This window comes from Lemur catta, chromosome 7, assembly GCF_020740605.2.
Source record: "Lemur catta isolate mLemCat1 chromosome 7, mLemCat1.pri, whole genome shotgun sequence".
In the NCBI taxonomy this organism is placed as follows: Eukaryota; Metazoa; Chordata; class Mammalia; order Primates; family Lemuridae; genus Lemur; species Lemur catta.
Genome location: NC_059134.1, coordinates 63,455,974 through 63,473,213, shown reverse-complemented (window position 1 = coordinate 63,473,213; position 17,240 = coordinate 63,455,974). Strand labels below are relative to the sequence as shown.

General features: G+C 43.8%; 1 protein-coding gene across 1 annotated transcript; it reads right to left on the bottom strand.

Annotated features, from left to right (window-relative positions):
• On the bottom strand, positions 1-17,180 carry OLFML1 (olfactomedin like 1). The gene is made up of 3 exons (XM_045556510.1): positions 16,640-17,180; positions 14,242-14,530; positions 1-1,332 (listed from the first exon to the last, which is right to left on the bottom strand). The coding sequence occupies exons 1-3, from the start codon at positions 16,763-16,765 to the stop codon at positions 542-544; spliced, it is 1,206 nt and encodes a 401-aa protein (XP_045412466.1). The 5' UTR covers positions 16,766-17,180; the 3' UTR covers positions 1-541.
• Positions 17,181-17,240: the final 60 nt, after the last annotated feature.

The window sequence follows — 17,240 nt, the reverse complement described above, 5'->3', positions numbered from 1 at the left end:
TTCAAATGTTAATGTTTTTACTCTATTATTACATCCATCTAGCTTGGTGGAAGGGCAGGGCTAGGGGAAATAGAGATTAAAGCTCAATAAGAAACAGTACTTTAGTTGGACAGTGAAAAACAGGACAATATCAATAGGCATCTGAGAAAGAGGGGAGAGCTGGAGCCAAGGCCAGAGGAGAGAAAAGCCAGTGAGTATTAGCGGGCGGCATACAGCTCTACATGTTGCGGGGGAAGAGGGCAGAGTTAGGGTAAATGCTCGAGAGCAGTAGAAGAAAGGGCCAGAAGTAAGCTGGATCAGAATGCTGTCGGCCTTGAGAGCCAGGAGGTTTGGGTGAGTAATGGACGTTGTTGAAAATTTCCCAATGACAAACTCTAATCTAAACTCTTGGAAGATACCTAAGGCAGTGACATCTTGGAAAGGATGCATGGAGACCCTTTTTCTGTGTGTGATTAGAGGGATGTTACACGGTGAAGGGGCCATGTGGCCTCAGTGTTCTGGAGAGCAGCCGCCAAAGCCTCAGTGCTCTGGCTGTCATACATCACTCTCGAGGCACCTTTCTCTTTGTCTGGAGTTTGTAAATGATCTGGTTTCCTTCATTCCAGGCATAGAGCTGCTTATCTCTGGGGTTGTAATGGATCATGGAGTGACTCCTTGGCCTCCTGGGGAAGAACAAGTTGGGCAGGTCCACTTCACTGATAGTTCCCAGCGGATCATAGACGCAGGTGATGCGGTGAGGGCCCTGGCCACCAGAACTGTAGACCACGTACAGAACCCCACACAACAGGAATGAGGCTTCGGCATCCTGGCTTCTGCATGGAGTGTCCCATGAGTGCTCCACTCCCAGCGTGTCTGGCTCAATTTTCGTGAGAACCAAATGGCCATAGGTGCCTGGCCCTGAGTGGATGGCCCAGAGCCCATGCTCGTCCACAGCTAGGTCAATGTAAGTTGAGGGGGAGTGCTGGTAGACCAGTGCTCGGCCCACCCCTCCTGGGAGCAGCATTCGGTCTTCCACAGTCCTCTTCTGCAGATTATATTTGATTATCTCATTAGCAGTCCCCTGGTTGTGAAAAAACAGAAAACCTTTGTAGATCACTTGGCCTGTTCCCTGCCAGGAAAGTGTTAGGATTAGCTTCCGGGGAGCTGGCTTGGTGTTATCCTCCATGAATGCGTGCATGTTTGCAAATTCCCAAACAACGTTGTTTCTGGATCCACTTAAGAAATACACCTTTGGAGAGTTACTGATAGCATCTTTCATCCAAGAGCCATGTGTGTCTACCATCCTCTTCACTATTTTCAGAGACTTTATGCCCATGAGCATGTTGTCACAGCCTGGCCAAACAGGGAAAAAAGGAGAGGTTACTTTATAAACATGAGATGTCTACTTTCTAGAAGGCTCTGCATGCCTGGTAAATCCTATTTCCTTTCAGCTCTAATACTGGTAGAGAATATTTTCAATTCTGTGAAATGATGGTCCTTAGAAGAAGAGTTTCTTCTGGAAAATCCTAGAGCAAAAATGCATTGTAGGCATGTATTTCGTTTTCTTAATAAAAAGGACATTTAAATATCAGCAAGGAGCCAAGCTTATTCTCTTACCTATTTATTCTCACAGATTGCTATTTTTCTTCCTTAGTGTCTAGAATGGTTATTACACATAGATAAATCACTATTTATGGTATGATTCAATTAATCAAAGAATAAATGAATACCTGGGCCTCTGTTAAGAGAGTTACTATCCAGGTCTAAGAACAAGCATTTTTTTCACTTCAGGATATAAATAGCTATTTGTTGGGTCAGAGACCCTGTTCACTCTTCTAGAGCACTTGGGATTGGCACAGCGAGAATGACTTAAGTGTGAAGCCACCTAATTCAATTCCATTTACCAAGATGTTATCGAGAATCTACTATGTACTTAGCTTACAGTGCTCCCAGGAACAGTGTTAAGTATTGAGGATGAAAAATAATATCAGTCCTAAACCCTGAGAAGGTCATGTTCTAGTGAAGGATTTTGGCCCTTATCACTACTACATCATAAGAGCTTTAATCCATTCATGAATGTAAGAGTCCATTTAGTCAGCAGACATTGGGTACCTACAAAAGGTGAGATACTGAGCTAGGTGTTATGAACTGGGGATACAATCATAAATTGGGTATGGTTCTTTCTTATTAGGCAGGGCTTAAAGTGGAATTTTCTACAAAAGGACGGAGAAATCAGATGTCATTTGAGGCAGGAAAGAATCTGCATTTGAATTGGACATTGAAGGATGAATGGAGTTGAACACCCAGAGAGGAGTGGGAAGAGCATTCTAGACAGTTAACAAAATTACTTTAGTTCCTGTCAAGGTCTCCAGCAACCTCCCTGTTGCCAAATCAAGGGTCAGTTCTGTCTTCATTCTATCAACCTTGCAGCAGAATTTGATTATTTGATCACTACCTGCCCTTGAAACTCTTCTCTTGATTCTAGGACACCTCTCCTTGTGTTTATCCTCCCATCTTTCTGGATTTGTTTTCTTGGCATCCATTGTTGGTTCCTTCTCATCTTCTGCTTTTACATACTCTGTCCTCAGGCCTCTTTTTTTCTCTACCTACAATCACTTTCTAAGTCATCCTGTCTCATGGCTCTGAATTCCATGGAAATTCTAAATAATGATTTATAGCCTGTATCCTCAGCCCTATCTGGATATATACTTGGCCCCAAACCCATTTATCCAGCTGCCTACTCAACATCCACACTCAGATATCTTCAAACCTAACCTGCCCAAGCAGAACTCTTACTTTAACCCTCAAACCCTCTTCCTCCCTACTTTTCCCATCTCAGGCAAGAGCTATCAACCAAGTTTCTTACCTACCTTGATTTCTTTCTTCCATCACCCACCATCAGCAAGTCCTGATAGTAAACTTACCTCTAAGTTAGGATGCTCAAATATACATCTTACTTTCTACCAGCCATCTCCTCTTCCCCTGTAATCATCAAACATCGTCTCCTGCCTAGACCACTACAACAGTCTCTAATTTGTCTCCTCATTTTACCCTTGCTTACCTATAGTATGTTCTCCACAATGCAGCACCAGAGTGATCCATTTAAAAACATAAATTATGTGACTGGTCTGGCTAAACCCTTTCTTCTATCATGCTTGGAATAGAATCCTAACTCCTTACCCTGGCCTACAGGACCCACATAATATGGCCCCTGCCTGTCCTTGGACTTTATCCTGTACCCTCCTCCCCTTGCTCACTGTGTTGAGATCACACTGTCTTTCTTCATATCCTGCGCACATGCCAGGTTTGTCTCTGCCCCAGGGCCCTTGCACTTGTAGTCTTCTGTCTGGAGTGCTCTTTTTCTTGACCTTCCCACAGCTGGCTCCTCCTTGGCTTTCAATTCTCACTTTCAGTTTCATCTCCTGAAGAGGCTTCCTGTGACTACTCTATTGAAATATGTCTACCCTAAAATTATCTACCATAACACCTTTCTTATTTCTTTGAGATCACTTATCACACTCTTATCTGTACATTTACTAGCTCTTTGTCCATCTCTCCCACTCCTAGACCCCTAGACTCTACTCCCTTGTCTTCCTGGGTAGTGTTGCACCCTAATGCTTGACAGTACCTTGGGGGTTCAGTAAATATCCGTTGCATGAAGAAAATAGCCTCACTGAAGCAGATGTTTTTCTAGAGTCTAAATAGCACTGCACATCTGGAATTCTGACTGCAGCCCCATCTTAAGTAAATAATAATTTGAAAAGTACTTTTAAGCTTTTAAGATACTTTCAAATCCATTATTTCATTAAAAAATCAGACCCAAGGTTCTCATTGAAGAGAACACGGCAGAAGCAGAGGTGGGGAGCAATTGTAGCTGGGAAGAGCCGTGTCCCAGAAGTCAGTCCCTTCAGGGGTCATGTCCTCACTGGCCACTCCCAGGGGCACAGAGGCCTTGTCTTGCTGTGGCCAGAGCCAGAGTCGGGACAAGCTGCAGAAGTCTCTTAGCCATCCCCTGCCCACGTGTCCCCCTGCTCGCATGCTTCGCCAGCCTGGGGGGTTGTCTTCTTGCGACCTCTGGGTTGACACTGTCCAGGTTGGCCTGGGTTACAGGGAGCCAGAGCCCCGGGGAAGGTGGAGAAGCCTGGGCCAGCTGGGAAATGCATGCATGGCAGGAGTAGCTGACAGAATGAGCCCTGCCACATTGAGTTCTGGGCCCACAGCCTGTGACGTGGAAGAGGGGGAATGAGCTGCCCTGGTTACCAGGGCCCCATCTCTGCCTAAGCCCAAGAGACCCTTTTTTCATTTTCACAAGCTGAACCTGTCTCACGTGAAGCCTCTGCCTTTCCCAGATTCTAAGCTGATCCCAGAGGATGCGGGAGTGAAGGTTTAATCCTGTACATGACCATACAGGACTTTTATGGGATGGAGGGGGGACATCCATGGGCTATTAGAAATGCCCAGAAGCTGTTTCCTATTAAGGAACAATCACAAAGGCTAAAGAAGTTAATAAATATCTGACATATAATATGCTTGGTACTATGCTAGGCACTTTATTTACATTAACTCATATAATGACAGGGTCTCCCACGTGGCTCAGGCTGCAGTACAGTGGCTGTTCACAGCACAATCACCACACACTATATCCTCGAACTCCTGGGCTCAAGGGATCCTCCTGACTCAGCCTCCCGAGTAGCTGGGACCATAGGCACAAGCCACCATGCCCTGCTCTTTTTGTTAAATTTTTTTTAATTTTATTTTTAATTGACACATAATAATTATATATATTGATGGGGTACCAATGTGATGTTTTGATAAATGTTAAACATGTGAAACTCATGTAATTCTTACAATAAATTTAAGTGGTAGATATTTTAATCCCATTTTCCAAATGAGAAAAAATTAAGGCATGGATAAGTTATTTGGAAAGGTCACACAGCTATGAAGTGGTAGAGATGGCATCCTCTGAGCTCAGTCTGAGCTGGGAGGCTGGCCCAGCCAGCCCCAGGCCCATGGTGGTGGTCGTGTAGGCTTGTGGTGGGAAGGAATGGAGAGCAGGTGCCTCTGTGTGTGCCTGGGGAGGGGTGGGTGAGGGCCATGAGCTCCCCGGGACCCAATTATGGAATATGGGCCTAGACTAAGAAGCCCCCAACCTGCCCATCCCTCTTGCCTGGAGGAAGCCAGCAGGGTTGCAGCCAGCTACCAAGGGACTATGCCTAAGAACAAGGCACATTAAGGTCTCACCCATTAGAAACTGTTCGTTTAAAATACAGCAGAAACTAACACAAACATTCTTCTTTCTCCTTCTACTCCTTTCTGACACAGAACCCTTGGGGAAATAACAAAAGAGTGGGTTGATATATGGTTTTGATCAGGGAAACACAGTTCTGGGGAAAATGAAACACAGAATTTTCCCCACGTCTCTTTTGCTTCTCCTGTTTCTTCCTTTGTAGATGAAGCCCGGGTCTGAGAGTCAGGGATCTGAGGGGCTCTGGCTCTCTATGTGTCCCCTTACAAGCCCCTGTGTCAACCCAACTTTAGCAATCCCAGCGGTAACACAAAGGGTTTAGGCTGGATGCCTTTTATACTTTATTCAGGGCTGACATTCTCTAAGTGTTAAAATTTCTCTTCTTTTGGAATTAGGGGAAAATATATTTAGTGTTCAAGTAAAAGGACAAGTTAAAACTCCCTGCTGTGCTTCTCTTGAGAAGAGATAACTATCAGGATAAAAAGGTCGAGGAAGGATGGGAAATAAATTTAAAACCTCTGAGTCCAGCCAAGATGCAAATTATTTAACAGAAACAATGCCATGCAAGGTTCCACTGGCAAACCAGAGAATGAAAATCTGTGGTTTCTCCCTCAGGCAGAATTGCAGACAAGCAATTAGGATAGAATTTGACCCAAGGCCTCGCAGTAAATTCATATACAAGTGTCACTTATTTGAGCAATTTAAATACTTTTCCTCTTATTTAATAGCAACACTCTCCAGATCTGGTGAGACTTGTCCCCTCTATAGGGGAGCAACTCAATCTGAGTTACATGTCAGAAACATTGGTCTGGCTGCTGGTGGAGAACGGTTTGGGGGTGGGGAGGGACAGAGGGAAACAGTAATGAGTTTCTAAGTGCAAACCAGATGAAATGTATCCAGATAGTGACAGGAATGGATAGTTAGAAAAAGAGAGGTCAGATATCAGTAACATTAGATTGAGAGAGCCAGGTGATACCAAACTAGACTGACCCAAGGATGGGGTACAGGATGCCTGAGATAGCAAGGGAAGAAAAAGCAGGTTTGCTTGGGAAAAGTGATGAATTCATCGAAGAGAAGAGAATTCTCCTCAAACCATGAGTATTTTGACTGATTCTTGAAATACTATTGTAAAACTTGACTTTTTCAACCACCTGGATTGTATTCATGTTAATAAACATTTGCAAATACCTACCAAGTGATAAGTAGGACATTGGGCAGTGTGATGACAAGGATGACAGCTCTCAGACTAGTAGCCAATTATAAAATTTCACACTATTACAATAAAATTGTCAGAGTGGACTTATTCTAAAAATTAAGGCTATTTTATGCCGTTTGCCCATAGAGTAAGTTCCTATGTCTCAGTGAAGCATACAAAGTTCTTAATCAACTTCCTTTCTTATCACTCACTTCCCCACTGCACTAGACTGGTCGCTAGTCACCAAGCTTGCCATGGCCTTGCACAAGTTTTAGACTTTGCCCATACTTTCCCTTAGCTCATCATTGCTAAATTGGGGTGCACCTACTCATCCTTCAAAACAAAATCCTGTGCTTCTGCAGAGCAGTCAGTTGCTCCTTCTTATGTGCCCAAAGCTTCCCATGCAGTCCCTTCCAGGGCAGTTATCACCCGGACTTGGAATTGCTTATTCATTTTGTTTCCTTGCAAGCACTTTAGACAGAAACTGTGTTTTATACGTCTTTTATCCTCAGTGCCTGGGACACAATATATATCTCCCCCACTATTCAAACTCTTACTACTTACTCTCCAAACTTCTATTCTTTTCATTCTTTCTTTAAGTGTGATGGTCTAGGGTCCACTTGCCTGAACCTGATCTTTGCAGCAGCCTTCTCTCTGGTCCTTTGGTGATGCCTCCTCAAAACCATCAATCACACCAATGCCCAGTTCACTGCTTTCATATAGACATTTGCATTCATATAGACTTTTGACCTCTAACTAGAGGTCATAATGGAGAGGTGGGCTCCAGAGCTAGACTTGGAACTTGCTTTGGCCAAAAGGATATTGTAAAAGTGACCAGGCAAAGCCCCTAGGAGCCCTGTGTGCTTCTGCCCCCTGTCTTAGATATCTGCCTCCATCATGAGGACGAGCCCAGGTTAACCTCCTGCAGGATCAGAGACCGTGCAGAGGAGAGCTCAGTTGTCCCAGCTGACGCCATCCTCACCCAGCCGTCCCTAGGCAACGCGCCACTGACTGCAGGTGCACAAGCGAGCCTGCCCAGCCACCCTGTAGACTCCTGAGAAATAATAAATGCTTACTGTTTGAACCCATTAAGTTTCAGAGTGGTTACGAAGCATTACTGTGGTAACAGATAACTGCCACAAAGTCAGGTGAGGGATTGTGAACAGACAGGGAGGCAGAGATGGATCTAGTGTGTCTAGGGTGACGTATACTTCTGGATGTAGCAGGAATGTGGGAGCAGGAACTCTCTGAGCCACACATTCTTCCTCTGAAAAGAAGTCGTAATAGTATTGACCTAGCAGAGTTGTCATGGACATTGGACGAGACAACAGACAAAAGGGCTGAATGCAGTCTCGGGCAAATAGTTTCTAATAAACTACTTCTTAGGGTCAGAAAACATTGCTGGACTTGGGGAACATGGCATGAATGACGCAGGCATGCACAAAGTATATTTTGTGTTTTCAGAACAGCAGGTCAGATGGACGGCTCAGAGGCAGATGGGGATAGGCAACAGTGACAGAAGAAGAAGCTGACCAATGTTAAAAGTTAGTGTGTGCAGGAGGAACCAGACTGCCTTGGCTTGGATCTCAGCTCTGCCATCTATTAGCTGTGTGACCTTGGACAACTGCTCATCCTGTCAGTGTCTTGGCTTCCTCATCTATAAAATGGGGTATAAGTAGAATTCCTATCTCATAGGGTTGTTGGGAGCATTGCATGATATAGTCCCATAAGATATGTAAAATGCTTCAAGATTACCTAGTACATAACAAGCATGTAGCAAAGAGTAACTGCCATTATTCACGTTGTTCTCATTCCCCACAGCTTGCAAGTGTGAGTCAGTTTAGCACAAAGGAGCTTAGCTCTTGTCTGGTTCTTTCATCTCCTTTCCACAACTTCTTCCTTCACCTGAGCTCTATTGAACACCTTGCTCCACAAACACACTGAGCCCATTATGCCTTTGTCATGCCACATACTATTCCATTTGCTTGAAATGCCCATTATTCTCCATTTAATTAGCTCTTTTCCATAATTAAACCTCAGCTTGAGGGTTACTTTCCAGATTCCAGGTTCCCCCCTTCTCCATGGCAACCCTGACCCTGTCTACTGAATACTTGTCCTTTGTGCTTCTGGACACCCTGGGCATCCCTCCATCTGTGCGGTCATCGCTCCAGGCTGTCATCCTGGGTTTGTCTAGATGGCTTCTCCACTCGGCTGTAAGCTTTTTGAGGACAGGGATGTTATCCTATCCAATGTTCCATCTCTGATGCCTGGCAAAATGCCAACCTATTTCTAGAATTCAGTCAGACATTTGTTGAATAAATGAATGAGTTATAGAGAGAATGAATGGTTGTTCATAGCACCTGGAGCCACAAGCTAACCTTCTGTTAGTATCTGCAGTGATGGGACTGGAGGTATCTTCATAGACCATCGGCCTTTCAGATGGATAAACAAAAGAAGTGCTGTGTACATAGGCCTTTTTAGACCACGTAATGACCCATGGGCATGGACTCTACAGGAGAAATCACAGGATAAGCTGTACTGTACACACATCTCCAATGTTGCTGGCCCCATGAATGTAGCAACTCGGGGTGCATGTGAGCACACCCATGCACACACACACAAACCCTCGTGCTCTCCTGTACTTATACCTGCATGTATATCGCTAATCCTCTCCTTTGTGGTAAATATATCTGTTGCAAATTACTTATTTTTCTCTTAATATTTTGTTCCACTCATCACAAACTAATGGGCCTTGGAACTTGGCTCACAGATATGTTTTATTTGATTTATAGTGGATTTTCAATTTGTGTATTTGTTTTGTTTTTTATTATTTTGTCTTGAATGGCTTTGAATATGGGGCATGCACATTTATACTACCTGAATGGATCCCAGACGTATTTAATTTTTTTTTGTTTGTTTGTTTTTTGAGATGGAGTCTCACTCTGTTGCCCTGAGTAGAGTGCCATGGTGTCAGCCTAGCTCACAGCAACCTCAAACTCCTGGGCTCAAGTGATCCTTCTGCCTCAGCCTCCAGAGTACCTGGGACTACAGGTGCGCACCACGATGCCTGGCTAATTTTTCTATTTTTAGTAGAGATGGGGTCTTGCTTTTGCTCAGGTTGGTCCTGAATTCCTGAGCTCCAGCAATCCTCCTGCCTCAGCCTCCCAGAGTGCTAGAATTACAGGCATGAGCCACCGTTCCCGGCCCCAGACACATTTAAATATGTAGCAACAGACATTCTTCTTTGAGACATGATCTAACACAATATATGAGTTATTTAATTCAGCAGGGTGAAGGTTATTTGAGGTAACTTGAGTGCACCCTTGCAATGAGAGGAGCCGGATTGCAACAGGAAATAAAATCTGCCATAATGGCTTGTTTTGACTGCCTTGAGATTTGTACTTCACAAGCTATTTACAAGTTAAAAAGAGGTTAATACTCTTATCCACACAAGAATGCAGCCCATGGAATCTTCCCAAGCTTGTCAGTTGGATAAATTCTCAATCTGGATGTCTGAGGCAACTGTGCTTTTCCCTAAACTGTCAAGTGCAATGCAAAATTTTATTTTAGTAATAATAACAGTTATAATAACACAAGGACTTTGAATAATTTTTAAATATAAGTTAGAGTGTATTCAAGCAACTTTCCTTCACTTGCATTCTAAATTGCATTATGTGTGTAAAAGAGAAAAAGGAAGAGGGAGGGGAGGAGAGAAGGAGAAAGAGAGTTAAGATTCTAAGATTTTGGCCTAACCCTCAAAGATTGCTGGGGTTGAGGCCCTCATGTGGACATCATTTTGGGATCATCTCTAAATAAAGGCTGAAGACGTGAGAACAGCTCTATAGGGTGTGGCTTAATTACAGAGCCACTCTATCTTACTTATTATCCCCAGTACCTGGCCCTTAGTAGTTGCCCAAATAATATTCCTAGAGGTTTTCCAAACAAACTCTCTTAAGTGTGTATGTATGAATGAAACCCTGTGCTCTGACCTCTGGCAACACCTCCCTAGCCTTTAATCCCAAAGTCTTTGCCCACACAAGGGTGCTGACTTGAGTTGTTAGGATTTTAGTGGAAGTTGTGTAACTGGCACAGTCCCTATAGCCCAAGGTTAGAAAATAGGAAGATCAGAGTCTTCCAGAAAGAAGGCAGGTGCAGGTAATTAGCAGCACCAGCTGGGCTTAGCAGACTAAGGCATCATGGTAGGCAGAGCCCCATGATTTCCACCCCCAGGTGAGCATGCCCTATGCAATTCCCCTCCCTTGGGAAGGTGTGGGCATGACCTGTGCATAGGACAGGATGGCACTCAGATGGTGTTACAGCATAAGACAGAGGTGAAGGGATTTTGCAGATATAAATAAGGCTGCAAACATGAACAAGTTGATTTTGAGTTAATCAAAAGGAAGATTATTATGGGTAGAAGACTTAATCTGGTAAAAACCCTTAAAAGAAGTGCTTAGGTGCTTCCTGAAGAAAAGCACTCCCCTCCTGGCACTGAAGGAGCAACAGCCATGTTGTAAATACCTACAGACAGGGAGGCCTCTGGAAGCTGAGGGCTTCAGTCCTGCAACTACAATCAGAGGACCGAGCTTAGCTGTGCATGGACTCCCGACCAAAGAAACTCTGAGATAAAAAAAGGTGCATTGCTGTAAGCTGCCAAATCTGTTGTCATTTGTTGTACAGCATTAGAGAACTGATATAGGCATAGTTACTAACAGAAATGGCAAAAAACAAACAAACAGGGGGAACAACATGTAAAATACAAAACAGTGCACAGTAGGGGAATAAACTGGCATTCCAGAGTCTACCCGTGGACAGAGAACCTCTGAAAATAATAGGTCATGTGAGCATGAATCACACAGTTGTGACTGTTTACAAGTTTGTCTTTCCCAAAGCTAAGCTCTATGTGGCCTCTGCTATCAGTATTTCTTCTGTAAGTAGTTTCTATGGTCTCCTCCACGGCAGGGCCTGACCTAGACTCTGGGAAGACAGAAATGAAGATGTCAATATGTCTGTGGCCTGGTTGAGGAGTCAGATACACACAAACACATGTGGTTGAGTATGTGAGATGCTCCCTTGGAGGACTGAGTGAGGTGCTCCAGGAGCGCTAGGGGCCTATCTGCCTGGCGGGCCCCTGTCCCTAACCCCAGAGGTCTGCACAGAGAATTCACAGCATTTTGGGTCATAAAGGGTTAGTAGAAAGAAATGTATGTGTGTATATATATATATATTTAAATTGCAACTACATGTGGGTAAGTCATGGGAGAAGGAGCTGGAGATCAGCTTGGACCACTTTAGAAAGGGCCTAAGGGCTTTTCCTACACAAAGAAGCTGGGAGACTTGAAAGGATTTTTTGTTGTTGATAACTGATGGCAAATGGCAAAAAAAAAAAAAAAAATTCTACGCAGAGGAGTAGTATGATCCACTTTGTGTTGTGGGAAGGTCTACGTGACAGCAGGCAGACTGAGGGAGACAAGAGAGCTCTAGTGGATGCAGACAGGTCCTGCTCACCCCTCCATCCCTACCATACAGCACAGGGCCCACCCAGTAGTGGGGGCAATAAGTGCTGGCTGACTCACAAGCCAACAAAGCATCAAATGAGAGCTCTAGAAACAACAGGCATGGACCACAGAACTTGGAGAGGGCCTATTTCAGGTGTTCAGGGTCTGAAGGATGGAGCAGAGGATGAGGGTTGAAAACTCATCAAGTCCAGTCTCAGGACCTCTGCTGAGCTCTAGCTGGAGTGGAAAGGGGTAATCTTGAGCTTAAAGTGCCAAGAGTGTCCAGGGACCAGGAGCAGCTCAGGGATCTAATCCAGCACCACCGCTCAGGCTTAGGGTCCTGTCTGAAAGTGTGAAAGTTCATACACATTCTAGCTCAGGCCACATTAACACCCAATCCTCCATCAGTTTTGTAGGCAGCCCCTGTTCATCCTCTGCTGGCCCATCCTCTCACCTTTCCCCCTTCCCTTCCTTCATCCCGTGCTTACTCCCAGCTGCTCCCTCTCAGAGGATGGTTCATCGCAGGCCATGTCAGGGTCAAAAAGTATTGCTCACTTGACCAACTTGATTGACTGCTCCATATTATAAATCAGCCACCCTCCTCTCTTTCTTCTGACTCAGGGATAAGGTGTTCATTTTCTATCAAAGCCTAACTATCCCCTCTGCCTGTGCTGACAATCCCTCCATTCATTCATTCATTCATTCATTTTGTTCACTTATTCACTGACAATTATTTATTGAACAAAAACACCATTCTAGGCACTGGAGACACAGCATTGAACATGAAACAGGGCTCCAGGCTCTCACAGAGCTGACATTGTAGATGGGGAGGTAGAAAATAGGCAGTGAGCAAACAAATGAACTAAAAGATTTCAGAATTATAAGTGCTCCCAAACTCCTCTGGAGTTTTCTCTGTCAACGTATTTTATACCAGCCATTCAATGACCTCAGCCCAAAGCCTGGGAAGCATCCGAGACTCATCCCTCTCATGCATCTTTTATTTTTAATTATTAGTCACAAAACCCTGTGGATTCCAGCTCTCAATGGCTCTCAAATCCATCTGCTCTTTTCTGGCCCATGACATTTAATGCCAACACCATCTCTTGTTGCCCAGATTACTGCGGTATTTCCCTGACTGGTCTCCTCTCTCTGGTCCTACCCTCTTTCTCCATATCATGCCCCTGCTTAAAATTGTTCAATGGTTCTCTATGGTTTCTCCACTCAATGTCAACCCTCTTAGCCTAACATGCAAGGTCTCTCATTACCTGGGCCTGCTGAACTCTTCAACCTTCTTTCCCTATACTCCCCTCCCTACGTATATTAATAGCTTTCACTCAGCTGCATTTGCAGATCTACACACCAGGGTGCTACACACCCTCATGCCTTTGATGTATTGTGCCTTCACTTGAAGTGCCCTCTGCTCATTCCTCTCTAGCTTCTTTGTTCAAAATTCAAGTGTCACCTCATTTAGAAAGACCCTTTTTCCTACAGTGACCATGGAGTTCTTATAAGGATTACATTGAGAAGACATGTGAAACCCTTAGCACAACAATGACACTCAATTTATGTGTTGTTTCCCAGATAGAGTTTCTTGAATTTGGGGCAGACATAACTAGCTTATAAAGTCTTCCTATTTGCAATGAAACCATCTCAGAATACAGACTGAGGTGGGACACTCGTCTCTCTCATTGCTTTAATGAAATGAACTCATGCACAGGAAATTTTCCTTGTCATTTGTGGTTATTGCTTGATTCTTTTTATATAATTTGAGCTGCTGAACATTATTCTTAATGGCCCAGAAGTGATTTTGACATATCACAAGATTGGAGACAAATCCCCTGGATATCACCATCCCAGACAGCGCACACAATAATAATTCGCTACAGTTTTCCAGCTCTGAGGGTTGGCTGTTGCCATTTCCAGTTTCAGACTGTTTCTTGGCACATTTGCAGCTGATCTCTATTCCCTGGACACTGGATGTAGAATCCAACAACCTGCCACACTCCCTGGAAAAATCTGGAACCACACACCTCCACCAAACCACGATCTATCAGGTGGCGGCCTCCCTGGGCTGACCTCTGATACTGTAGCCCTGACCTTTGATGGGGTCTTTAGGTACTCCCTGTGACAGGAAAAGCTGCTTTCTGAGAATGGATTTCCTTTTGGACAACTACTCCTGCACAGGTTTCTCTCCCAGCACACGCACACAAAAGCACACACCTAGTTCTTACTCTCATTGCTCGGTCAGACTTCCTAAGTGCTCTGAGTCTGCATCTGAGTTTGCAGGTCCCTAGAAGGGGTAGGAAAAGATGCAGTTCTCTTACTTGCATTCAGCAGAGTCCGGATCTTTTTCTCTTCTTCGGCTTCTTGAAGTAGCTTTTCCGCCAGTGTTTTGTCCTCTGATTCTACACACACATCAGATTCTCGAAGGTATTCTAGGTAGTCAATCTCCCGTTGGGCACGTTCGACTCTCAGTGCCAAGTTATTTACTGCACTCTTGTACTCATTTGTGTAGGTCTGACATCTCCCCAGCAGAGCGGATATGTTTTTTGAGAACTCTTGAAAGTCTTGGATGTATGCCCTCGTTGCTTCAGTACATTTTTCCAGCCCTTGCTTCAGTCAGAAAATAAATTCCCAAATTATTGTTAGTTAAGTTACCCAAGTAATAGAAATAGCTATCATTCATAGAAAAAGATTTACAAATAATCATAAGGAGAAAAATTAAAATCACCCATAATTCCTAAATTCAAAGGTACTGTTGATATTTTAGTGTATCAATTTTTAAAAACTTTCCCAAGCATTTAGTTATACATATATATATCTTAAAATGTGATTTTACTACCTATACATCTATCACATTTTTAACTTGTTGATACATTGTGAACATATTTCAATACCAATTAATATATACCTATACCATAATTTTAATAAGAAAGAGCATTTCTTTGAATTGTCATCCTGTTATTTATTTTGTTAGACACTTTTTGGTGTACATTTATATGTAATTTTCATTTTTTTTGTCATTCAAACAATGCTAAGAAATACAAATATTTGCATTTACATCTTCGTGTACATATCTGGTTATTTTCTTAGGATAGATTTCCATGAGTAAACTCCATCCCCAGCACCTGACACAAGGCCAACACCTAGTAGTACTCAATAAATATTTGTTGAATGAAAGAATAAATGAATAGAAATGGGACTGATGAGTCAAAGAGTATGTATATTTAAAGATCATTTAGCACAATTTCCCAAAATGCTCTCTACACATGTAAAAATTTACACTCCAAACAGCAATATGTAAATCTGTTCATTCTGAAGTGGGAGGAGAGAGAGAAAGAGAAAATAATTCCCTAAATCCCTGTCCTCTGTTTCCCTGCCCCTCTGACACACACCCCTCAGGCAGGGAATTATATCGCTTTGTTGTTAAGTGTCTGCACTGGCTAAGAGAGTGACCACCACCTGGGACTTGGCTTCACCTCCAGGTCAGGACTAGGGTGGGGAGACCTCTCTAGATCACATCGCTAGCTTTTTCAAATCCACATTCATAGCTGTGAAAGTCGCAGCAGTTCCTTGTCTGCAGACTAACTCTTAAGGTACCCAAGGACAATTTGCAGGGATTTGGCTGGCCCTACTCCCAAGGAAAGTCAGTGCTAAATGTAGAGGGACCACAGCTGAATGTCATTCTGGCACTTTTAAGAAGGTGAGCCAGAGAAAGGGAGTGTCTAGGGAGGGAACAAGTGAAGCAGCAGCCAGAGGGAATATCTGGGAATATTTCATCCACCGCCTCCAGGCTTCAGTCTGTTGACTGCACAAACTTGGGAAATGCATTCAGCCTGCTGTGCAGAATTATTTTACCCTGACTGTAACTATATGACTAATAATTTGGACATGAAGATTTTTAAAGAAAATGTAGAAAATAATTTTTAGAGGTAAGAGTGTCTTTGAAAGAAGATAAATAATTTATCTATTTAACTTGTACAAAAGCAAGGCTTTAAGTGTGAAATAGTCAATGCCAGGGTGTGGCCAAGGCTAGAACAGGGTTACATTTGTCCCTGGGAGCCTGTCCATGCTACGAAAAGGTTGGGTTTTGCACATTTTAATGAGGTGATAGCCCAAATACTTCCTCTCTAGTTTAACATTGCCGAAATCTGCTCATTTCTAAATCCAAGTCCAGTTTGGCAAAAGAAGCTAAGACTTAGCTTCTCGATATACCACTATCATGACTTTTTACAGTGAAGTAATGGTTTATCATATAAAGACAAAAAGAAGAGCTAAAATGTATTATCATCCTGCTACAGTAAAACATGAAGAAAAAAGTGACCAAAAATTTCCATATTTAAAAAAATGAATGATAGAGAATAATAACAACATTTTGGATATATATCATCATGCCAGGCAATGATTAAACTAGGGATTAAATCTTCAGAATAGCCTTACAAGTAAATTCTATTATCATCCCCATCTTACAGATGAATAAAACTGTTGCCAGATCAGAGCACAGGGTGAAGCTGTGCTCAAGGTCTGGGAGGGGCACAGACTGAACTCTGGAGCTGGTGCTCTCAACTGCTAGCCGACGAGCACTTAAAAGTGTCACTTTGGCAATGTGTTTATCATTTACTATCTGGGAAAAATGCATCTCAGTAGATAGGGAAGCATGGGTGAAATAAGGTGACTTCCGAGAGGTATGTTCCCTGCCCAAGGTGCCCAGATGCCACCTACCTCCAAGACTCGAAAGCGCTGGTAGATGTAATGCACCATGGCTGGGTCCTGGGCACACTGCGGCGGGGGCAGAGAAGCTGCAAGAAACATAACCAGCAACACAGAAGCTCGCCAAAGGGCCACCATCGTCCTGCAAACCACCAAGGGCTGGAACCTCTTATGCTGTAGAAGAAGATTCAAGGGTCCAGGTGGTGGTCTCCTGCTTTCTATCCACTGCTGTGGCAAATCCTCCAAAAACAGCGTCTTGCCCAGCCGGAGAGCAAAGTGTGCTTGTTATTCCACCCGATGCATGATCTCAGTTTGCAATCTGGTGATCAAGTCCAGCTGTTGGCTAGCTGGTCCCTGGAGGCCTTGTAGGCCAACTTGTGGCAGAGAGTTCCCTGAGTCCAACATCTGTCGCCCTCACCCCTGACACACGGACCCTCTCCAGGTTCTTGGTGGCATGCTGCTGCTTCCAGGCTTGGGTGCGTGTGTATTGGGGTGGAAGCAGAGAGGGCTTCTTCCCAACCCCTTCCCCCATCTGTTTCCTTTTTACTTTTGCTTTCCTCCTCCCTAGTGAATTCTGCTGTCCAATCACAGGCCTGACCCAAACCGTTCCCAA

Bases quoted from the DNA above. Each gene is read 5' to 3' on its own strand.
- OLFML1 (XM_045556510.1), bottom strand. From the start codon at position 16,765: ATGGTGGCCCTTTGGCGAGCTTCTGTGTTGCTGGTTATGTTTCTTGCA. The intron at 14,531-16,639 runs GTAGGTGGCATC...TTCTGACTGAAG, and splicing joins AGCGCTTTCGAGTCTTGGAG to CAAGGGCTGGAAAAATGTAC. The intron at 1,333-14,241 runs GTAAGAGAACTG...CTGTTTGGCCAG, and splicing joins CCGGACTCTGCTGAATGCAA to GCTGTGACAACATGCTCATG.